We start from the raw sequence: 25,396 nt of genomic DNA, 5'->3' as shown, positions 1-25,396 counted from the left end.
CAAGAAAGACTGGAGTACAGACTTTCCTTGTTGCAAGAATAAACTAAGGGACACAGCCAGCAAGAAAGGTCAGGCACAAATGCTTGTCTCATGTTCTCTATTTTTTCAGTATTCTCATTCACATAGTCTCACTTTTCCACACGTCTTCAACCCAAGCTCCATGCCCTATTTTTGGCATATGGCACTAGAAGTATACAAGTTCATTCTCTGCACAAATTCCATATTTATACTTCTTCCTTTTTCATGTCCCATTTCAAATACAAAACAATACAAGGCATTAAGTGGGGCAAACCACTATCAAGCTTTAATTTCTTTAGCCTTTCACTTCCCACATCTGTAAACTTACTTAGGAAAGATTTCTGATTATCTCCCCTATCACCTCCTGCTCATCTCTTCAGGCATGTCAGCAGAAGTTCCTGCTCATTTATTTTAACAGTTTGCTGGATTAGGTCTCATCTCTTTTGAGCCAAGAAGCTGAACAGAGAATTAGGCCACCATATTTGGGAAGTGCCACCTTTGACAAATTTTACCTGCAAGACTCTTCCCTGCTGCTGACAGTCTATGATGCCGGGGAAGAAAAATGAAGTCTGCAGACAGGCTACTCCAAAAGCTTCTGTAATACCTGTATTACAAAAGCAGCTTTTTCCCTAAAATGAGCCCCCACCCCAACCCTTTTCCCTTATGGCTCACCAAAGAGGAGATCCCAGCCAAGCTATCTTACTAGGTCCATCAAAGTAGGACTCCAGCAAGTGACGTGTCTCAGATGAGAGTAAAAGCACAGACAAAAAGCAAGCAAAGAGAAAGAGATAAGGATATGGGCTAGCTAGGAGTTTCTATTAAACAACTCAGCTACACAACATAACTGAAAAAAAGACAGGGTTGGGCATTATCTGATGGGAAAAAAATTCAGGTAGTTCGTTTCTGGCAAAATATCACACACATACATAAAACAACTGCTACAGCGTACTTCAAAATGTTAACAGTCCAGACTTCAGTTTCACTGAAATATTCAAAATCCAAAACATTACTCGTCTTAGTATTTTAAGGAATTACCCCACACACAATTAAAAATAAAGATACAGATCTCCAAATACAAAGTAATTGCCTAACTTCTCAAAAATAACTGCTATAGGCAACTTTGAAAAGACATTTGTGCATCTTACTGACATGTTCCAATTCCAAAGCGATAAACAAAGTTCCAGGGTTAAAAAGAATTAAGGCTTGTTCTGTGATCGTATCTAGATTTCTGTCCATCCAAATATTAAGCTACAAAACGATTTTAACTTTTGGAGTCACCACCAACACTTCCAGATGAGAAATTAAGTGCATCACCCGATGTGCCATTTTGGCAAGAATAATTTTCAATATTCAGCCTTGGAAGCACAAAATAACATCATCAATAGAGTTTTTAAATTCACATCAATTCTAGAGTGTATTCATATTTTTATTATCTCACCTACAACATCTCTGTCAAGAAGGCCAGAAGATGCTATTTAAACTTAGGCTAATGTCAGGAAGTACTTACTTTGGAACAAAGCACTTTAAATGTACTATGGTTCCCTTATAGGTTTATTACCTTTGCCATGACTTCAGGATCTGGGTCTTCTATAGGGTCAGCCCATTCAACCGTAACAACATTTCCCCAGACTTTCACTTTGCCGCTCATTAACCTACGTCTGGCCTGAGCGGCAGTTTTGTGATCTTCATATTCAAGGAAACAGAAACCCCGGTTCTTTTTCTTGTCATCAGGCTGATGATACAATATGACATCTGTAAGACCCTCTGAAATTAAGCAAAATATTTATTTGTTATGGCTTCAATCCGTGAATTTGTATTATAAAGTAGGGATTATCTTTCTGGTAAGTATACATCTAACAAGTGGTTCCAAAAAAGCAGGAACACGCTAGACTTTTGAGATCATGTACGTAATAAAATTTCCCTACATTCAAGACCAACATTTTCAAAGAGACATTAGACTACCCCAACTCAAGTTCCATTTTTATTAAGTGAAGAAAGCTTAGTAGCTATGGAAGAGTACCTTTCCTCTAACTGAATGGAGAAGAGATAAGGGCAGCCAAAAGTTGTGCTTTGTCAGTTCTCCTCTCAAACCCTTAAGTCACACCACTTATCAGCATCTGTTTTTTCCATGGATGTCTAAACAACAAGAGATCAAACCTGCATGATTCTAAGACACCTAAAAAGTTTCAGTGTTGTTCCAAGGAACCTTAAGTATATCATTCAGTAACAGAGAAAGCCATTAAATATTACCTTTGCCAATTTATATGCCGTTATCAAAAAGAGATCCTTATCAAATCACTAAGAATTCTGAAGCACAGAACTAGTTACGTTCTCCGACCTGCTTCAGTTTTGCCTTGAAAAGTTTTAAAACATCTATTAGAACTAAAATAACTAAACCATCCATTTCTTTGAATAGCTTTTTTAAACATTACACTTATTCTCTAGGTGAAACTTGGAACCACACATCTAGTCTAGTCACAAATATTTCAACCCTCAGCACAACAGTTTAAAAAAAAAAAAAAAAAAAAAAACACCAAAACAAACCACAACCTAGAAGTCAAATGCTAAAGAGACAAATGCTGAGTGGTCTTTGTTTGGATTAATCATCATTCAACCATAAGCCAAGAGTTCATCACTCATCATGTTTGACATCTCTCCAGCTCTACAAAACCTAGTTATTGACTTACCTGTTACTTTGCTAAATTCTTCAACAATTTGCTCCTTGGTTTTACTTTTCGGAATAGAACCAACAAAAAGCCTATTATTGGCAACAGAGATGCATACACCAATGTGTTTTCCAGAACGAATTTCATGGTTGTTGTACTGAAAGAAAAACAATTGGACAATCATCAGTTACAGATAATTTCCACTCCCCTCCAACAGCAGCATACCAAATATTTTACTTTTGCAAACACAGCATTTAGTAATATTATTAAATTCTTTGGCACTTAACACATTTTTATGATGCATATTCAACTGTTCTGAAGTATACTCATGTTCTCTAAGATACCTCCACAATTTCAGTCAACAATTATTCTTCCCTTCTTGTTCAAGCCTCTTTCTTAATACATGTTTCTTTAGAGACTTTTTCATGTAGAACCATGAAAGGTAAATCTTATGTCCAAGTCATCAAGGTCAAGGCTTCCCCCATCACAACAGTGCAGAAAAAAACCACAAGTTCCTGTATTATACCTATGAATTCTTGAATTGTGTATAATAGAAGACATGAAGTTACAATTAAAGTCAGATTCCCTTCTAAAGTTCCATAGTTAACAAAAGAAAGAGAACCATGGTCAGGTCTTCTCCACAAAATGTGTAAGAGCAATTGGCAAATACTTTCCAAAGCACACAGACTACACATGTGAAGATAGTAAACAGCAAGAACAACCTTCTACTGACTTGAAATCCTAAGACTTCTGATCAAATCCTTCTCCCATAACAGATTGTTTAGAAGACACCCTGAACAAGTCAGCAGTTTAAGAAAAAAAAAAGTATTACTGTAGACATCTGTTGACAAAAAATGCCTTTCACTGAGATGCAGACACAGGCATGCATCATCCAAATAAGCAGCAGGGAGGTCAACTGGTGGTACATCAACCCCTTTCCAACTGGAAGCCCTGCAACAGACAGTTCTTTAGCTAGGAAAATGTATTTCGTGGTCAACATCTTATTGACAAGTAGCAGGACAGCTTTTTAAAATTTAATCTAGCTATTTATTCTATGAGTTATTTTGTGTTGAGTGGTAAACCTTCCTGCAAGTTCTCCCATGCCCCTTCTTGCTTTGTACACTAAAATCAGGATGAAGATGTTTGTTTATTTATATTTATCTCCTGCAAACGAAAACTACATCACTGAAAATATTCAAAGCTAGACAACTGCACCAAAAGTGAGCTAAAAGGAGAACTGTACATGTGAAAAGGATCTCGAGTGGCATCTTCCCAACTAATTATGTCTCAAAACATAGTAGGATACAGTAGAAGACTTCCGTCTCTGTATCTGTTGCCCATGTGGCAGAGGAATAGTTGATTTTAAAGTAGGAAACAGCTATATAGGAAGACTGTATATATATTATTATGATCACTAATAGACTTACATTAATGAAAAGACAGATTACAGTAGCGCAAAAAATACTTTAAAGAAACACCTTTAAAAAAAGCTGACAGTTTATTAGTTTGGAAACAAGACACAAACTGATTCTTCATTAACTGAAGTGTACATTAGGAAATATTTCTTTACATTAGGAAGCATTTTTTAACCGAGAGGGTGGTCAAACACTGGAACAGGCTTCCTAGAGAGGTGGTCAATGACCCATGCTTGTGAGTGTTTAGAAGAGGCATTTGGACAATGCCCTTAATAATAATGCTTTAACTTTTGGTTAGCCCTGAAGTGGTCAGGCAGTTGGACTAGATGATCATCGCAGGTCCCTTCCAACTGAAATAGTCTATTCTATATGGATAACAGAAGATATTATCTGACTCTTCCTGTTTAAGACCAAAGTTTCACTACACATTTAATCCAAAAAAAGCCTCTCATACAACTCATGGCAACAAAATAATAACTTAAAAAAAAATAAAGTATTCTACCATATTGCAATTCCACATTGACAGTAGTTTCTAATAGTTTTTTCATAGTACAATACATTAACTACTACTTCTCATTGTACGTTTCTCTTAACACAGAGAAAACAGTCTTGAATTAGGTGCTCTTGAATATAAAGTTGGTGGGTTTTAGCTAGATAGTTTGCATACCATCTGTAAACTTAGATTAGACATGAACAGGCCCAAATCGTGATCTGGGTAAAGTGCCAAAACAGTTAGGCTACCGAATTAGCTATGTCAGCACACTGCTTCCCCCTCCTGTCACCACTGAATCAATGCCCGAAGTTAGTAACAGAGATACTACTACCCTCTAGACACTATAATAGATTTTTTTTTTCCTTTGCTAAGTTCTGTAAGAACCTACTCACAACCAGGTCAAAGTATGCATAAGGTCTGTCTTGTCATTTTATCCACTTAAACCTTCATCAGCAATTTTAGTTTATTTCCAGCAGCAAATGGCAAGTTGTACTGCTATGCATAGCTAGCAAACTGCTTAAGGGGCACATTTGCATAACTCACCTGTACCTGCACTTTGATCAAGCTTACACTTGCTCTAGTCAAAAATACACTGTATGCTACTATAGTTTCCAGTATGTTTTCCTACAAGCATTTATCCTGTACATGTCTACAGTAACCTTAATCACTCAGAAATCTTTTGAAAAACTGAAATCTAACAACTTCATATGAAATAGAAGGGACAATTGAACATGTGTGCAAAAGAAAACAACTGGAGTTATAATTCTTAACCAGTATAAAACAGAAGGTAAACACAAACATGTTAACAGGGAAAAAAATGCCTGGAGTTAAAAAAAAAAAAAGAAAAATAAGACTTCTGATAGTCAGTGCTTGTGTGAACATTTGAGATGCCAGTTGTACTTAAGCAGCAAAGGTTAACCACACTGGATTAAGTACTGGACATAAAACTAACTCCTGTTCATATCTGTAAGTCTTCGCAGTATCAGGCCACAGCATCACTCCATTTTTGTCTCAAGCACAGCCCCAAAGGTATTTCAAACACAATTTAGGGAATTCTCCCCCTTTTTAAGTGGCTTAAAAATGCATATGCATAAACAAAACCAAGGCTTCAACCTTTTAAGTTGCATGATTTCTTCTGGTTATTGAATAGGGTTAAGTCAACATTAAGTTTATCCAAAAATTTTAGTTCAATTTTACATTAAGTTGTTATAAAGACTGTGGATGATACAACAGACACACAAATAGGAACTGTATGCAAAGTATGTTACACCAACTGCAAGAGCCTGAACACAGGTCACGTTATTCTCTGCTGCAGTTTGGGTATTGACAAAACCTCGTAGCTGTCTCTTATTACTCAGAAGCCTATAGGCAACGCACAGATTTTTTTATTCTCATTTTTGCTATACTTCAGAGTCCTGAATAGGAAAAAAAAAAAAAGCCTCTGAGAAGAAGATGGGAAATAACAAAAGAACCCCTATCCCGGGGAGTCCAGAAAGCTGGGAAATAAGTTGCACACACATCAGAAGATTATAGTATCAAAAAGAACACCACCTGTTAAGACACGAGGATATTAAAATGGCTAGGACCAAGGGTTCAGCATTTCTAAGAGGTCTGTCAGCAGCCTCTCCCATGCATGTGTAACTAATACAAGTGATAGACACATGATTTTCAACTGAGCTCTACAGCCATATTTTGCTAGTACCCCTGCAAATCACTCCTAGACAACTTCGGAAACTTACAATGCACCAAACTAGCCAGCCAACTAGGGTTGGAACCATTGAAAAGCTGACAAATGCCACAGGATCTGATTTAAAACTAACCCTGCCCTCAAAGAGGTTAGCAGGAAGGTTGAAAAGCTGCCCCATCAATCACAACACTTTTCAACTATTACAGTCAGTGGCTATTTAACTGAAAGACAGAACACAGTGCTTTTTTTCCCCCTGCATATCAAAGATCAGATATAAAGGGACACCAAGTACCTCCTTCCCTTGTATCATTTAGTGGAAGACTGAGGCTAGGATCTGATGTTACTTTTATGGAAACACAACCTGAATGACTTTTCAGAGCATGCTGCCTTTAAGCAAAATCCAGCTAAGTGAAGAAAAATTCCTTTTTGTTCGTTTACTAGGTGCCTCTGAGAACGTATTTGATTTGATTCACTGTTTGGCTAAGCCATGTGCATAACTCTTAAAAGTTCACACATGATATAAATAGCTAGGTTGACAACGAAAGTACGAAGAGGTATAAGCAGTTATCCTCAGTATATTTGGATTGCGCACAGGAACACCAATCGTTCCTATTTAAAAACCTAAACAGTATATTCCAGATATTTTTGTGCTTCCACTTTTGTACACATTTCTATACTTTTTCAAAACACATTCCCACCTTCAGCTTGATTTGTCTCCACCAACTGACTTACATGACTATTATGTCAATAGGGTACCTTAATGGTTTAAGATGTGCCTTATTACAAAACAGAGATTTTAACCCGACTATACTAATACAGTATCAGTACACCTCAGAATGAGTACGGTTAGCACTCTTGAGGGTCATACCACACACTGATCTTGGCCCTATCAATGCAGTAGTAACTGGCTCAAAAAATTCAAATTCAACTTAACTAGAAAAACAAAGGGGCAGTGCGAGGATCAGGGTGTGTTTCTTTTCCTCCTTTTTTTTTTTAGTGATGGATACTTCACACATAAAATCTGGAAAGCTGAAGAGTGGCCTATTCCTTCTATCAAACTATTTCACGCCTTTGTGTAAAACAGAGGAAATGTTTTTTAACCTGGCAGGATTTACGACTTTTCCCAATCAGTTGCAGCAAACAGAATGGACCTTAACACTCAAGAGCGATTATTTCCCATGCGAAGTATCTAATGAAATTCTGTGACTTCAGAAGCGTGTTTCCAGCACGGGGCCCCCTGCTGGTGCACAGGCAAATCAGAAATCACAGACAGCCCCACCAACGATTCCCTTGGGCCACAGCAACCCAAACACCCCTCCTCTCCAAAACTCATCCAGATGCAGACAGCTCAGAAGTCACTACTGCTAATACAACCTTTGTTAATAATAAAGGCTCATCTAACTGGACAGAACAGCAGTGCACTGGCTTCCCCCCATCCCCGACCCTAATACAGCCAGTAAAAATCTATAGCAATGTGGAAATATTTGAAAACATGTAGTGGACATTTACGAATGTCCGAAATGACAGTTTCATCTTAAGCATTTAAGCATTAGGATCAGGACAACTGCTTATAAGCCAGAGAGTGTTCTTAAAAGAAAAAAAATCCAAGTAAGAAAACTTACCAGTTTAACAGCTTCCTGGGCTGCCTCCTTAGTACAAAAAGTGACAAAAGCATATCCTCTATTTAGACCAGTTAGTGGATCCATCATTAAGCGGAGATCCCATATAGGGCCAGCTTTCTCAAATAATGGAACAAGTTCATCTTCAAACAAGTCTCTTGGAATCTTGCCCACAAATATCTACAAGAGACATACAGAGTGCTGTTTATAAAAAAATACTTCCAATGAATAAAAATACATCGACACAAACATCTCCTTCTCCTTACCTCTGTACCAACAGAAGGCTGTTGTCCTGAATATACAGACTCCGGAGGAGGTCCACCATACTTTCTCTGTCCAGTAGTCACATCAAGAGTGTAGCCGGTTCTCTCCAAGAGTGCCTTCAAGTAAGAAACTTAAAATTTTAAAATCATATACAAATTGAGCTAGTTTAGATGCGCTTCATTCACAGACAGACATGCTTATAATTCCTCTTAAACTGTACTGCTTTGAAACTCCCACACGCAAACAAGCCTACTGCTAGTACTTCAACAAGAAACTTGCAAACATTAGAACTATCAGGTAAAGAAACACTGCTAGAAAATTAGGAGATTCATACAGAGTTTTCCCAATTCCTTCATTTTCATACAAAACAAAAGGCCAAGTAATAGAACAGCGAGCTTCCCTTTAATTAGACAGATCTTAGTCTGAGCCACTTCTTGTTTTGGCACGTCCAATCCTGCAAACATTTATGCACAGGAGTTCCCTTCACTTAATGAGATTACTCATAAGTGTGAAGTTAAAGAACACGTTTAAGTGCTTACACCCCTGCAACGCTGTACTGACTGCTTCAGGTATCCCACCACTGAAGTGGTAGTACTACTACCTTCCTTTCTCCTATCCCCACCCCACCTCCCCCCCCGCCCCCAATTCCTTGTGGGCACATACAGCATCCCAGCACAACTGATCCTCACTAGAATCACTGCATATGGTTACAGATTATAGTACCGATTTAAAACGTTAGATGAAATTCAGTATGCAAATATATGAGAAACTCCTCTGAAATCAGTCTTTAATAATTCTGTACAAAGACAAATCAACTCTACACACAAAGACACAGCACATTAAACAAGCCCAATTATAATCAAGAGTTAGTAATTTCACAACTGGAAAATTGCAAAGTTACTTTAAATGCTATAGCCATCAGCAGTAAAAGCTATGCTACTTTAAGTTAGTTAACTAAGTCCTCATACTGTTGTTTTATGTGGTAGTGACAAAATCTGTATCAGTTTTTTTTGAATATATAATTAGTGGCATCCCAGCCTCACAGTCAGGAGAAAAAAAGATTTTCTAGTTTCGCAAGCTACATAGTTACTTGTAATATATAACACATTCATTTTGCAGTTTACACATGAAAAGTTAAAGATGAAAGATTCTCTTGCTTTTTAAGACATCAACTAAGCATGCTTAGATGGTTTTCCTTTCCTTAACCTTTGGTAAAGTCGCTCATCACAGAATTTTAAAATAAATCATAGCACGCCTAACTCTTGAGACAGGAGTCTCTTGCTAGCAGGAGACTCAGTCCAAGAAATAATGAGTCCATTACCAAGACTGTTTAGAGTGCAGTTTATGAGAACACTGATTATGTCATAAGAAGTGGGCTAAATCCTAAATCCATTACAATCTGTCTTTTCAGACACGTGTGGTATCTCCTCCCTATTGCAGTTCCTTTAAACCTGAACTGAAGGGGAGGGGAAGAAACAAAAACCAACCACCAGTAACTGAAGTTACACATTCTAAACTCAAAGACCTATGCTGACAAGTTTCCAAAAACTTTTAACTGTGAAATAGTAGAACTGTCTCAACTAGATGTAAAGCGAACTGTCAAATCTTTTTCACTTTTATATACATTCAGTTCCAGTAATTCACAGTATATTAAGTTTCCTCTTGAAGGGCATAAAGCGTAAGATAAAAATGCAAGTGACAGCTTTCATATAATGACAAATAATCCAAAATAGCCTTTTTAAGAAAAGCACAGTTCCAAAAGAATCAAGGTATCTGTCACAAGAGCTTTGAAAAACCAGAGAGACCACATGACTTTTATCTTTTAGGCACATACCTTAATTTTTGCCTCATCTGGTCCTTTGCTAGAATCTGCCACCTTGGTCCCCTGTTTTTCCCTCTGCCTGTATGTCTTCATGACTCCACATAAAAAGGCACTTTTGTTCTGCAAAAGATATATTGATCTTCAGTTCTGAAAACATGACAAGCCAGAATCCAATTTTACCTTGAACTAATACAGTGCCCGTTTTACATATCACGTATGGATCTCTGAAGAGACTTAAGCAAACCTCCTGCCAGTCGACTAGCAGTTTATCCCTCAACAATTACATTCTGAATTGCTTAACATTACCTGAACATGTGAGAGATCACTGTCTTTAAACTGCTGAAGCACTGCCAATGCACCTTCTTCATTAAATTCCTTTAAAGCTTCAATAGCTCTTTCATCTAGATCACTATGTGCAACTAGCCCTAGAGAAAAGAAAAAAAATTACTAATTAAATTTGGGCAGCAATCTTTGTTTAACCACATTTATCACATGTAATGCATTTCAGTGACCCCTAAATCAATTACCAATTAACGTAAGTTACTATACCTAAGAAATCGCTTAGTCCTCTTAAAGGTAAATATTTAAGTGTATTTAACCTTTTTTTCATCAAAAAGTATCAAAAAAAGTTAAGATTCAGAGTAACAGTTACTGCATTTGTGTATTCGTTTGAGTTCTGTGAAACCCAGATGTTACAGGGGCTATGTTAATTTTCAATATCCTGAAGCTGAATTCAGAAGGATCTATCAAAACCTGACTCAGCTTGCCTAGCAATGGATGGTACCTTGGTACATTTTGAGAAGACTATAAAGCTAAATAAACTGCAGCACTAAAAGTGACCACCACAATCCAAAAATCAAGCTTAAAAAATGCTAGCTATTACCATGTCTGAGAGAACCAACACAATAACCTTTGCATCCATGAGCCCAACTACTATGTCACGAAGTATCATTTACATGAGAAGATGAATACCAAGCTTCAGTTACTTGCAGTTACCTACAACTACTGTAAAAAAATGCACAAAGACCACATCACCTACTCCTCCTAAAAATCATCTGTTGCCTGTTCCAGCTGTTGGTATGGTCACCTGCACACTTTTCCTCCTTCCCACCCTTCAGCCCAAGTGGCCTGGCCCAAGACTTTTCTCTGAAAAATACTACGACAAATTAAGACACTGAATGGAAAACGTCCACAGATTTTGGTAAGACTGCAGTTCCCATACTTTTGGAAACCACAAAAAGTTGCTATTTTAGCCCAAAGACAGCAGAATCCAATAAAATACTGTAAGTGTGGTTTTGCAAGTTTTACATCTTACCTGCAACGTAAATTTCATCTAGTTTTTCAGCAACTTTCTGTGGTAAACCAGCATCAAGCAATGTCTGGAAATGCTCAGAATGGGTAACTGCAGCAGAAGTATCCATGGGCTCTTCAGTACCATTCCCATTAACATGTTCAGTAGCCATGTTTCCAGATATCTGTTTAAATGCAATAAGCATCATAATTAAGCTAAAAATATCTTCAAGTAGAACAATTCAAGTGACAATACATGCAACGGACTGCCCTATTCTTGGGGGGGGGGGGGGGGGGGGGGGGGGCACGACACACACACGACAGAAGACGTAGACCACTTCCCTAATACTTTGTAATTTTGGAAGACGCACGAAATTCCTCAAAAGAAGCACTAACACAAAGGAAAGCCCTAACACCACTGCCTAGCGGGGGCGGGGTAGCTTTCACTGCAGGTTTTACACAACCCAGCCAGACACTCTGACTCACCTCCCTCTGTCTCTCTAACACACTCCCTAAGAGGCTCTGAACAAGTTAGAAACGGAGCAAGAAGCCAATGGCGGGGGTGGGAGGAAGAGCAAACCTGCCACATGCAGCCGCCGCTACCGCCGCGATACCGTCACTGACACCCGCTGCCGCCGCCGCCTCCCGTCGCAAACTCGCTGCCCCCCGGAGCGAGAGCCGCCTTCTCCAGGCCCCAGGCGCGGCCGGGATCCCTTCCCGCCTCCACTCCGGTGTCGGCCGGGCGGACGAGAGGAACAAAGCGCTCTTCCCAGTCCGCACCCACCCACGGTGGCGGCGGCGGCAGCGGCAGCCGCCATGAGCCCGATGGAAACACGTGCTCTGCGCGTTCAGATGTCCTACAACTTCCTCCAGTGACCGACTTCCCCCCCTCTCCGCCACACTCCGGCAGGAGGAGCGGCTCCCCCCCACCCCGAGCCCCAGCCATTCCCCACCTCTCACCCTATTCCCCCTGGAGAGCGGTTGCAACACCCCGGGCCCGATTTCACCACTCGGCCGGGAGCTCGCGGCGCCTCCCGGCCCCGCCGCCACCCCCCGGCCACACTTCTCCCCGAAACAATGCAGGGGCCCGCCGCCAGCCTCCTCTCCCGGCCGGGAAACGCCGCTGCCCGCCGCCCGCCGCCTCACGACGTGACCGGGGACACGAGAGACCCCGGCGACCCCCTCCCCGGGCACACGCCGGGCATCGAGGTCGCGGCTCCCCCCGGCCCGGCCCGGCCCCGCACGGGCAATGAATGGAGCGGCGGAGCCGGCAGGACAATGAGGCGAGAGCCACGCGCCCCGCGCGGGGACGGCCCGGCTCCCCCCCGGCCGCCGCCGCCTCCCCAGCGCCGGCCAGCTGTCGGGCCTACTGTGCGGGCACCGGCCCAGCCCGGCCGCCCCCCGCCCGACAGCAGCGGCCACGAAGGCAGCCAGCTCCTCCACCCATCGCGCAGCGCCTGGCAGCCGAGCCCCGGCCCGACAGCGCTGCAGGGCCCCGGTGTGCGCCTCCCGCCCCGCCCGCCGGCTCCCCTCCGCCGCCTCAACCCCCTCTGCCGCCCGGCCCGGCCCGGCCCTGCCCTGCCCCGGCCCGCTCCCACCCCGCTCGGCGGGCGGCTGCCGCCGCTCCGAGCCGCGCCGAACCCGAACCCGCCGGCCTGCCCGCCGGCGCCCAGCCCCTGACCTGTCGCTGCGGGGGCGAAACGCCGTGCGAAGGGGCTCGGGGCGCGGCTAGCGGCTCGGCGTGCTGAGGAGCTGCCCCCCTTCTCCGCTCCCTCGGTCTGTCCGGACAGTGTGCTGGAGCTGGCGTAAAATGGCGGCCGCTCGAGCGCTCACGCCGCTGCTGGCACCAACCCCAGCCCCTTCCACTCGGCTCGGGGGGGGCGGGGGGGAGGGGGGGGAGAGGAGGAGGCGCCGCGCGCGCTGGCGCAGCCCCAAACCCGGGGTCTCCCAGGCAGCTCCGCAAGGGTTATCGCCTCGCCCCGCCCGCCGGGCTGCCCGCGCGCGCGCGCGCCGTCCCCTGCCCTCCCCTCCGCCCGCCCCACGCGCTCTGCCTTCCATGCGGAGCGCCGCGCGCCGCCCTCTCTCTCCCGCCCGCCCGGGTGGAGCGCCCGCCCGCGGGCGCGCGCGGCCCTCGCGCACGCGGGCTGCCGAGAGGGGAGGTGGCGGCGGCGGGACGATCCCCGCGGGGGGACAGCGGGGCGCACCCGGCCTCCCTGGCGCCTTCCGCGCCGCCCTCGCACCTGTGCGGGCGCCGCGCGAAAAGAGCGTCGCCGGCGGAGCGGCCGTCCGGGGATTGGGCGAGCGGCCGTTCCCACGGCGCGCAGGTGGCACAAAGGGGACCGCCGCGGCCGGAGGCGGGGAGTCCCGGCCCGCGGCGGGGGGGACGGAGGAGACAAAGCCACGCAGACAAAGGGAGGGGAGAGCGGCGCTTTGTGTGGCTGCCGGCCAGCCCAGAGCCCGGCGGCGCTCTGCTCCCGCCGCAGCCGCGCTCGGCCTCCCCGCTTCAGAGACGGGCGGCGCCTCGCCCCCTTCCCCGAGGGGCGCCCAGCGCCCTCCCCCTCAGGAGCGCCCCCCTCCGCCGGCCGCCGCCCAGCCCGGCCCGCCCCTTCGTAACCGTCGTGCGGAGGGAGCGTTTTTCCGAGGGGAACGGGAGTTTCCCTCAGCCGCTGCGCGGGGCTGGGCGGTGAAGCGGCTGAAGCGGCGCTGTGAAGCGGCGGCGGGCGGTGGTCGGCGGGGAGGAGCCGGCAGCGGCACGGGCCCGGGTGCCGGGCAGCTCGGCCGACATCCCGCAGCCCGCCTGGAGGAAGGAGGCCTGCGCCCCGTAGCCGCCCTCCGAGCGTCCCGTCGGTTACGGTTCAACTCTGTCGTGCCGGTCCCAGTGGACGGTGGGTCCAGCCACACAACGTCGTCAGATGCAGGTCCCTTGGCTGGGGATCCTCGTTGCACACTTCTGAATTCCAGTTCCTAACACGTCTCGCTTGCACACCTCCCACGAGAAACTTGGAAACCAACCTACTAAGCTCTGCCAGACCTGTGACTCCAGATAAAGACAGCGAAATGAAGACAGGAAGGCACACACAATATTACTCACTTCCTCTGAGGCAGCTCAGCAACAAGCTGACCAACTACTGCTGCCCCTTAGTCCAGCCAAACACCTCCAGTGTATCTCCAGAGTTTTAAAATTACTTAGACCTGCACAGTGGAGCAAGCACAGCCATTTATAGGGTTAGTTCACTGTCAATAAATACTCACATGCTGTTGTGTAAGTATGTGAAACATACAACTGGTATTCAGGGAGACAAGAAAAATCTCTTCCAAGTACTTGATGCAATAAGACTTCATTAAACACTGAACCACTCCGCAGGTCAGTCTGAAATAGCAACAAATACAAGGCAGCTGTACACTATCAAATATTCCAGCTAATTTATAATTTGAAAATGTCATTAAAAAAATAATTTTTACTCAAACTTTTCCCACGTTTAAAAAAATGAAACTTTCTGAAAAAAATAATTTTCGTAAAACAGAAGCTAATTTTTTAGTGCAAACTTGTGTGGTATTTTTAATCATATTCTTTATAAAACTGTGAATATTTTGCTCCCTTCAGAAATTAATAACTTTCTCCAAAAATATAGCTATCAGCTGGGCAATGAGAGAAATACCCTCAAAAACAAATTTGGAGAGCACTTTTCAGTGAAAATACTGCACCAACACACATGATTTTCAGACATTTACAGAAGGTGTTTCAGTGAGGTGTTTACAGATGTGAGCCAGAGTAATATCTAAACTTAATGGATTTGTAAACTATAAATGGATTTGTTCTCTGGAACTAATGAAAACAGTGAAAAATGTTTCATTAAAATTCTCAGTCAGTGGATCTGACTAACTACAGGTGGAAAACTCCTGAGAAAGTAATTCCCACTTTCAGGCCCACTTTTAGAGGGAAAACTTTTAATGCACTTTTCCTCCATAAAATGGAAGTAAAACCAATAAAAAGACTAGGATAAATGCAGTGAACAGATTTGCACCCTTATTTAAAAATCACAGCTGACCCAGAGTCAGAGTTGCAGCTATTTGATTCTTTGAAATTTTATGTAGAAAGAAGGAAGCAAAGAGTCTGACATGCAGTTCCTCTAAATATAGCTCAGTTATTAGCCCTAGTATCAGTAGGACAAAGACAAAACTGGTATGCCCAGGAAAAGATCCATGAAATCATAAAATGAGTTTTCTTTTTTTTTTTTTTTTGAATCATGTAGAACATCTATTGAAAAAATACCCTGTCAAGAACATTTGCAGGCACTTATCTGGTGACTTGGATTTACACGAGGAGTTTCACTGCACATGCCTGAAAGTTTGACAGCTTTTCACCATAATGAAAGTTGTGTTAATTCCTAAGTTTTCCTGGAATATGAAACCCCTGCCTGCTTCCAGTCCAATTGCAACCACGGTAGAGCCCCACTGAAGCCACAGCTGGACGTCTGAGCCTCCCCAGCACATCCACAGTAAAACCAGTGATTATAACAGGACCAGCTACAGAGCTGCACGGATATAGCAGTGAAAAATAAATGTAATTTGACTGTAAGATTGAAAGGCTAATTTCTGCTTTTGAGCTACTTATGTACAGTTAAAGAATTATACCCTAAACAAAGAATGAAAATCTAGGAGACTCAACGGGAATCTTACCTTCAGTTTCTGTGGTGCCTATTAAGATTGCATGGCATTAGTCTGTCCCAAGTGCGCACGCATTGGAAATTTAGGCTCAGCTATAGAATTGGCTATACTGGAGCTGTGAAACGCACCAGCTACAGCACTAGAGGGGCAGATCGCTCTGGTCACACAGCAAATGTCACTGCTTATAATAACGAAACAAGCCCCCCGAGCTACGTCTGCCACAGCGCAATTCTGAAATGATTCAGCCGCTCTCGGTTTTTCTCAGCGATAGGTTTTCCAACCTGTTCCTAGCCCTCAGCCTCCTTGGTAAGACCGCCAAGTATTACTTTATCTGTATATTATAAGGATGTCTAACTTCAGGAAGGGACTGTGGTCTGCAGTGTATTTGATGTAGTGCACAGCTGGCCACTGACCTACTGCCCTGAAATCCTTGGTAAAATAAGACGATTTGGGGAATTATCTGTTTAATTAAAAATCTGTTTAATTTGTTCACTTTATCAGTCAGAGGCTCTATGTCTTAAAAGATGGATTGAGTTACAAAATATGAGGCCTGTGCCTATTAACAGAAAAAATGCAAGTCGGAAATTAACCAAAAGGAGATGAATCAGATATATGAAACTTTCTTCAGGAGAAAGCTTTTCATGTATGACTGAATGGCTCAGTCTTATACTTTAATATGCAGATTTAAGAGTTCTTCCGTTCTAAAAAGTAACTTACAATCTAAAATTGTCACATGATTTCAGCAAAGAAAGACTAAACTTAAGTAATGGTAATATTTTCTTTTAACATTCTTTCCAGTTATATCCTTTGTGCACCTCACCATTCCAAAACCAGGCGGGGGTAACACTAATTAAAACAAAATCAAGGTTATTCCCCCATTTATTGAAACTATTTCTAAGGCTCTAACTTTGACCCCGCTAACTCTTCAAACACTTCACTTCTTCCAACTAAGTCAGAAAAACAAAAGCAGCAAAGAAAGCGTTTGCAAATCTAGTGATTATGGACCAGAGGCCATGGGCACAAACTGAAACACGGGAGGGTCCCTCTGAACATCAGGAAACACTTTTTCACTGTGAGGGTGACCAAGCACTGGCACAGGTTGCCCAGGGAGGCTGTGGAGTCTCCATCCTCAGAGATACTCAAAAGGCATCTGGACACAGACCTGGGCAACCATCTGTAGGTGGCCCTGCTTGAGCAGGTGGATGGATTCAGTGATATGGTTAATTATCCTGATCTTTACAAATGCAACTCTATCCACTGACTAATTGATGTTTCTTTCTTGAGATTTGGAAAGAGTTTGGGGTTTGGTTGGTTTTTTTTCCCCGAATCCAAAAAACCAAAGTAACTAATGTGTCACTGATTTTTAATTCTTCTAGTTCTGCAAGATGGATGAGGAATCTGCTCCTACAGACTTGACACCATTTATTTCGGGGCTTTTGAGGCTGAAGTCACATGCATTCTGCTAAATATTTGCCCAGGTAGTTGCAGGCAGAGAACAAGCCTGGTAATGAGGAGGAATGGGGCTCTTCCAGGAATTCTTTTAGTGTTGAACTTTATATATAGACTGGAGGTCTTGAAACAACTTCTTTCTGAACTGCTTCTCTCGCTTTTGCTTTACAGCTGTGCTATAGCAGTAGTGCCAGTGAAAGAAAGGGTATTGGACTGCTTATTTCTGCAAAATATCTATGTTTTTAAGTCCTTCTTTCCAATACCAATAACTGCTTTTTCCTCTTTCCAGTCAACATCAAACCTCCCCCCCCCCCCGCCCCATGCACAGGTACATCCCCTTCTGCCCCCCAAATCAAGAGCTGACATTGTAAGAGAAAGGCACAACAGAAACAGCAGAAGGCAGTTTAGTTCACATTCCATTAATACCTTCAGCTTTTTTCTAATTTAAGTTAGAGGATTTTAACACAGTTGTTTGTCAGCCATGGGTTCAGAGCAATCACTGTAGAATTCAACGTATTTTGCAGTACACTATAGGTTAATGTGCAAGTATTGAAAGAGGTGGGGAGGAGGAGAGCACTCTATTTTTGCATGCATGGAAAACTGAAGTCGCTTCCACGTGTATGTGGAAATGCCAACTCAAAGCCATCTCAAACTGACTATTATCACTCAGAACCCAGATGCCCAGCCTTCTAACAAAGAACTGTATATGTTTATTGTCAAAAAAGCAGTGTTAGGAGTTGTTCAGAACCTATACCTTCAACATGGACAAGAGACAAATGAGGGAACATAATACTGGCCTACAAAGTCAGAAGTGGCATGGAGAAAAGTAGGGAATAACTCTTCGCTCCCTCCTCCAATGGAAGGACGAGGCGGCACCAAATCAAACTGGCAGATAGCAAAGCAAAAAAAGAGCTGCTTTTACACACATGCAACTCAGCTGGGGAATTCATTGTCACATGAAGCTGTAGGTATTTCCATAAACCCCAAAAGTAACTAGCTTAGTTAATGGAAGAAACTCCTATCTAAAATTATTAAATGCAGAGATATCAGCCCAATTTAAAGTCTGTGGGAAAAATGAGCATAGGCTGGGGGAGCATACCAGCAAGTACTATCACATCTTTGCGTTTTTCCCTTAGCTAATACCCACTCCTGGAGACTGAATGTTGGTTTTAACTCTTCAGTCTGACGGTGCAAATACCCTGTCATTGCAGCAAGCAAAACATGCAATCACCGATTTGTTCTTTTCATCCCAAACCCTTTCCCACTTCCTACAGAAGTGTAAGTGCAAATGTTCCTCTTCCTCCAGATTCCCTCTATCACATATTCCTCATCCCACTACAGACCTATAAAACACAGGGTTCCTATACAGCTTATGAGGGAACTACGGGAAGAGGCTTCCCAATCTGAAGGGAAAAAAAAAAAAATACTGCTTTACTGTTGCTGTGGGTATGAAAGAAAGAGTTAGGACACAACTACTACTTACTGCCTTTTCTGTCCCGTTCCCCTTAGGATCTGATGCTTTAAAGCTCTTACACAGAGGAGCGTTACCATTAGGTCAGCACCTGGCAAAGCTCCATGGAAAGAGGAGACAATATATTCAGCAAAGAAGTAACAAGAGTTGTCATCCCCCTCCAGTTTTCATCAAATTAGCATGGAGGGGCTGGAGAAAACTGATTCCTCCACATCCTAGTGCATTCTGCCTTATGAGAAGGACTCGTGCAAGAGAACTGCAGAGAGCATCCCTCATCAGTATCCATCTTCGAAACATCTCAAAGTCATCTCAGGACAGCAGTGCTATCCTGTCCACTTGCGCAGTGCAAGGTAGCCAAATGCTGAAGCTGCAACTCACCAGGCAGAGACGCAAGCGAAAGTGTCAATGCAGAACTGACTGCTCTATTTAGATCTTCCTTTGCCCCAGGTACCCACCCAGCCCTGCCCTCACACCCCTGTACAGCAGTCCCCGAACATCGCCCTGTCCTGACTAGCAGCCATCGGGATTCCCGTACTTGGCACACTTATAAAAGCCAACTGAAGGGTGGATCAAAAGGACTCTTGGGATCGTCTAACCCCACATGAGTTAATTTGTACGTTAAGCCCATCTCCAAAGGCAGACAGCACATCATTAGGTTGCAGAATATTCTCCCCCAGGTCTGGGCATCTTTCCCAGGAGAGCACAGCACACTGCAGACATAGTGGCCACTGCCACGCAGGTAGACGGGACAGGTCATGGGCTCTTCTCCAGCTATAAGGCAAACATGGACAGCACGGCTTGCATTGCCATAGCTAAGCTCTCATCCACCTTAACCTCTAAACCATCCCCAATATTACATGCAACACTGTGCAGGCTGGCCCAGGCATCAGCTGTCAGAGACTGTATTAACCCTTAACAGCATGGCTGATCAGCTGCCAGTGGTTGGGCTCAGGTCCCAGGCCTATTTAGTTGACTAGTAATGACATTGCTGATTACTCAGGAGGGAAAGCGCCTGATGCAGCAGTTGCAGTACAGAGCTTTCAGGACAAGTAAGTGTTCCAGACTACTTCGCATGTAACCAACCAACCTAAAAATCCTTTCAAGCATGGGTGACCCCAAATAACCTTGTGTCTTCAAGGTCCTTGTAAGAATAGAACAATCTTCCCCCCCCCTTTACAGTCCTTGCCAGGTAGGAGGCAGAAGCGACTACATAAATGCAGCATTTCTGCAGATCCCAAGCAGACAATACCACCTTTTGTATATGACTGCTTTTTTCTTTTTTTAAAAGATGCCTGGAGTATGCCGCACTAAGGGAGTTCTCATTTACAGCACAAACTCCAGACTAGAGCACAAGGATGAGGAACTATTACTATCCGTACCTCAGGCTCTGCTTGCTGCTTTTCAATAGTCTTTTGGAAGATGTGCTCTATACTTTTACATGAGCCTCGAGAGATACTAGAATTAGATCTTCAGCTAACACAGAGCTTCAGCACACATGTCTAAGTTTACTCTTTCCAGCTTGTGTAGCAGTAACCAGGTATCTCTTCATTGTTTTGCACGGGGCAGTGCAGGCAACATAACCTGTTCTCAAACCTGAACAAATTTGTAATTTAATACTCTAATACAGCTGCATTATGCTGCTAGACGCAGTAACTTAGTTCTTTAGGAAAGCAAAGTTTTAATTTTACCTACCAACTGGGCACTAGAAAAAATAAATTGCTATTCTGTGATCTGCAGGGGACATTTAAAGAACATTAAGAAAATAAACTTAGAAGTATCTCTTTGATCCTATAAAAATATACAGAGTTGGGTTTTCTTTTTTAAAGTTTAGATCTTAAAAGTAGCAGCAAGAACAATTACAGGGAAATTTCATTTTGAAAGCTGAGATCTATCAGGGTCAATTGTTTAAAAATCTTTTATCAGTTTATGACTAGTTAAATACATGGCTGATAAACCTGTGAACTTGTTCATTGATGCCACATTCAAATTAACAAAAGCACTTCCAGTAGCTCATGTTCTCCAACTGGAGTTATGTACCAATGGATAGCAATGTTTGGAGGCACATATAGAGCAGTAAGAGGAGTCAATGCAACTGTGTGAAAATATACATTTTACTGCCAATACATCAATTCTTAGTTCCAGCAGGATCAATAGACATCTGAGCCTGTCCTTAAAAAAAAATTTTAAAATCACTGATGACAGTTAACTGCAGGGGTTTCTAAATTCGTTCAGGTGCTTTTAGATTTTACTGCCACATCCACAGCAATAGCTTATGTCTCTCCCAATAAAGATTACAAAAAAAAAATCTTGCTCAAGATATCTTCTCATGTATACTAAACATTTATTTTTAACCCCTTTAAACTTCTTTTAATAGATCAGTCCTGGTTAGTAAATTTGATGCATGAAAACTGTTAACCAATTTCAGATCAACAGTATTGATAGATATCTGCTGCAGCCAAGAGACAGTAAGCAACATGCAGAAGAATCTTTTAGTCTGAGAATGTTATGCACTCCCCCAGTCTAAGCACACAGTGGAAAAAAAAAAAACTAGAACCAGAAATGAGAAAGGCTATGAAGGTAAAAACTTTTATAAGTTATGCACATTTAATGCAAATACCTTTCAGAAACAAATGCGAGACATTCCCAGCTCAGCTGAGGTAACACAGATGGGTTCTTCCACCCTCAGGCTGATGGTGATAGTGCTGAGAACACATTAACATTTCCGCTCAGGGTCTTTCTGACTCCCCAATTGCTAGTCAGATTTCTTAGCAAGCAGTCAGTCTATGCTCCCCAGCAAATACTACTAAAGTCATATTAAGGTGAAATCCCAGTAAAAGGGCAGACTGTCTCAGCCAACCACAGAAAGCAAGTATCTCATGGATAACTTACTGTAGCTTGGCCCAAGACAGAACATTTTTTATATTATATATCTTAATCACCAAATTTTTGAAAGCTAGGATTAGACTGTATATGAAATAAAGACAGCCCAGGAATTTTTTAAAACCTCTTCATCATACTTCTATTGGAAGCTTTAGCAGAAGCTCAGAATATTTGCTTCCAGAGCCGGATGCCAATTCTGCTGATATTTCTTTTTGCTGCTGCAATAGAAAAGGCTATCATCTTCACAGAAGTTCATTTCTGCCTTTTTAATGAATCTGAGGTGCTTGTTTCCTAGCCAGCCTTCAAAATAGTCAAGAGTGAGTTCAACAGAGAACTGCAGTTTCTGCAGAATTGAGATCTTTCTGAACAAGAAAAATGGTTATGGTTCTTCTGAGAATACTATAGAGAGAGAAGCACATTTGATTTTTAGCCCCGTTATATTAATTGTGAGTACGGAAGAGCTTTACTTAAGACTACTCACCTTCCACCTTTTTCTAACTCCTACTTTATTGCCTGCAACTTTCCAGCACAGAGAGCCCAGTATCAACACAGAAGTGGGGAGAGAAATATTTCCCTTCCACATCTGAAACAACCAGCTAGCTATCATTCCTGATACATTCCAGTTTTTTATAATAGACTATTTTAAGATGCTCTGAAGGTAACTCCTGTTCCTGATGTTAAACTTATTTTATATTATGTTGTTTATTATCTGTAAAACAGGAAGAGGGGGGAGCATTAATTCCCACAAACCAAACCACTTTTTTGTTTGCCATAGCAAATAGGTAACTCAATTTTCAGAACCAGAAACTACATAATCCAACTATTTTCAGAAAATGTTTATTCTAAGATACACTGAGGAACGAATAAGCATAGTCTGAACTATAAAACTTGTGAAGTCCAAATCACATTAAGAACTGCCACTCACTGTTTCAATATTGCACTTTTCTGATGGAGTGCAAGAAATTAAACTAAGACAGTGAAGCAATTTGCTTTATTTTCTGCTTCAGAAAATGACCTAAGTGCTAGACAGAGCTAACACACTTAAGTTTGTGTTTCTTTCAGGACACTACAGTGTCTGCAACATCCCTCATACTGACTGAAAAAACAACAAACTAAGGCTAGGGCAAATTATTTCCTATTTTGTCAAGGTAACATGAAGTACACCAATTTACTGGTAGCTGTATATTCCCCTTCTTCAATGATCTTAAGACGATTTAAAAATACAACTTTTACTTTTCCATCAACTTACCAGTTTCAATATAAGCTCTAAGCATTTGGTTTATTTGTCCATTCATCTCTTTCTAGCTTCTTTCCACATATATAAAATAATGACTGAACTTTATTTTAGGACAGATTTTAATCGTTCCTCACCTACAGCCATAAAACCAGTACTATCATTGCTGAGACAATGTTCTTTCCATTACTGAGAACTCCAATCACAGGGGAAAAAAAATAGTGGTTATTACTCTGGTGAGAAGCCTGATACTGAAGGTAAGAGCACACACCAATACTTCAGATTTTCACCTCCAACACAGCCCAATTAAACAGCAAAGCTGGCCTAGCACCAGGGCCTTAACTGGACTCCACTTACCACTGTTTTCATTAATGTGAGAGTTCAAAGTGATATTGGCTTCAAAAAGAAAAAAAGCTTTTACTTCAGCTCCCTCCTTAAGCCCCCCCTCCCTGCACTTACTAACATATGCACTACTTCATATATTTTACAGCTCACATAACATTCATGTTTCACATCTTTTTAAATGGAGATAGGTCGCAATTACCAAGTAGTATTCAAATACAAATGAAAATCTCCTCAGGAAATTCCCAAGCAAACTGCTGGAAAGGCTCTCTATACTTCTCCTGTTTCTTATACTGGTCATCCTCAGACAGAATACTGAGCGAGGCAGACTTTGTCCCACTCAATACAGCCATTCTTCTGAGCATCAAACACCACTTTGTCCTCCGGAGCCTGCAGGAAGTTTGAGACAATGGCAGGGAAGTAGTGTCTTCATAGCCCTGATAGCTCAACTGGACTATCAACTAAAAAGCCACATGATGTTTGAAAGAAAATGGAATTCATCATTTTAATTTTACTTTTCCAGTTTATATCCTCCAAGGGAAACGAGCAAGGGCAGACAATCAAAAACGCTTGTAATACCAGTTCTAATAACAAAAAGTGCAGAGAATGTAAATCATTGACACATACATTTCCATAGCATGCGGAGGCCTCCATCTGCACTCCACTCACCTGGAATTACCATGTATCTGTTAAATTCATTCATACTTCAGATTCTAACTCAAATTTTGTTCTCTGAACTGTAGGAGGGGACGTGCAGAAAAACTACTGACCCAAAGTCAGGGTTAAATACTCTCCAATATAGAGTAGCTTTCCTTGGGCAAAGTCTAACACTGTGCTCGCTCTGCTGTGTCCATGTTTGACTGTCTTAAGGAGTCCCTCTCACAACTATTATTTAATTTCAATGGCCATTTTTAACCTGTAAATCTCATACCCAAGCTTTATACGGCAAGTTTATACAATTAAGAGCCTGCCCGCACCAGAAGACAGCAACCTCACTGAAGCTGGCACACAACAGACCTGCAGCCAAGACAGCCCGATTCCCTGCAGGCTGGTAGCCTTACAGTACAGCTTACACTGCAATTTCTCTTCCCTGGGATCTGTTACTTCAAGCAGGCTTCACACCAGCAAATGCACTCACACAGCAGTGGGGGTGCTGTGGCAAGATAACCACTGCTAGCTTAGGTTTGCTCACTTGCAACTTGTTTATAGATCTACAGCCTCTACCAGCAAAGCAAGTTCTGCAGAAACAGATAAAACCTCCCACCTTAACAGGGACCTCATTACTTCATTACCCCATTACTCATTACCCAATACCAGCAAAGCATTTATGCAAAGCTACTCTTGTATCTTTGTTATGGTTGCAAGGTACTCCTCTTGCTTGCAAGCCACCACTCATTTAACTCAAAAAAAGGCTCTGCTTTTTTTGCCCAGTTACTAAGACCAGCACACAGCAGTATTCCAGACCAAAGTTTGTCTAACCACTGATTCCTTGGACCACAGCCCAACAGCCATGTGACACTTCTAAGCTGAACACTAATGATGGTTAGTGCAAGACTTCACCGGACTATTTAAAGCACAAAACAGCAAAGCACAATCAAGTCAAAGCTTTAAATCTAGCAAGCTATTTTGTAAAATTGAAGTGTAATGAAGTACTTTTGCACAGAGAAATCTCATGCCATGTGTTCCAAACGTGTCACAGAACTCTTCACATCTCCTTATCTCAATCACTTGCATAAAACATCACTCAAAAAAACATACCAGAAGAATTAAATCCACAAGTGGTTTGCAAACACATTATTCCCCTCCCACCAAGAAAAAAAAGCCATTGCAAGTATTAATTCCATCTTAAATACTAATACACATTTTTCATTGGTTACCCATTTTCTGCAGCACTAAAGCACAGGAACATTCATACAGACAGGTTTGCAGCCAATAGCCAAATGCCTTATCGCTGGCCTCATCTACCTTTTTCTACGCCAAGTGACAGGTTAATCTTTTTCATGATTAAACACTGCTCCGGGAGACAGGCCTCCACCACGTGATACGCCAGATAACGTGATTCTCTGGCGCCCTTTATC

The 25,396-nt window shown here is 42.6% G+C and overlaps 1 protein-coding gene across 15 annotated transcripts in view; it reads right to left on the bottom strand.

Annotated features, from left to right (window-relative positions):
* Window positions 1-13,091, bottom strand: part of SYNCRIP (synaptotagmin binding cytoplasmic RNA interacting protein) — a 33,832-nt gene extending 20,741 nt beyond the window's left edge. For 8 of the 15 annotated variants that reach the window (XR_015708064.1, XR_015708062.1, XR_015708063.1 and 5 more), the window contains exons 1-8: window positions 11,855-12,146; window positions 11,300-11,459; window positions 10,291-10,409; window positions 9,997-10,104; window positions 8,165-8,278; window positions 7,902-8,078; window positions 2,706-2,841; window positions 1,577-1,782 (exon numbers count right to left, since the gene is read on the bottom strand). Coding sequence is in view for 7 of the 15 variants with exons in the window: in XM_087773974.1 (XP_087630100.1) it covers window positions 1,577-1,782; window positions 2,706-2,841; window positions 7,902-8,078; window positions 8,165-8,278; window positions 9,997-10,104; window positions 10,291-10,409; window positions 11,300-11,459; window positions 11,855-11,863 (1,029 nt within the window). In the remaining 8 variants the exon portion in view is untranslated. Of the gene's footprint in view, window positions 1-1,576; window positions 1,783-2,705; window positions 2,842-7,901; window positions 8,079-8,164; window positions 8,279-9,996; window positions 10,105-10,290; window positions 10,410-11,299; window positions 11,460-11,854; window positions 12,147-12,955 lie in introns of those variants that run through there. The other 7 variants (XR_015708067.1, XR_015708069.1, XR_015708066.1 and 4 more) reach the window with 3 other exon arrangements.
* Between the last annotated feature and the right edge of the window lie 12,305 nt (window positions 13,092-25,396).

Source organism: Nipponia nippon, unplaced genomic scaffold (assembly GCF_047370975.1).
Source record: "Nipponia nippon isolate SJK-2023a ecotype South Korea unplaced genomic scaffold, ASM4737097v1 scaffold_4, whole genome shotgun sequence".
In the NCBI taxonomy this organism is placed as follows: Eukaryota; Metazoa; Chordata; class Aves; order Pelecaniformes; family Threskiornithidae; genus Nipponia; species Nipponia nippon.
This window is presented reverse-complemented; position numbering and strand designations above follow the sequence as displayed.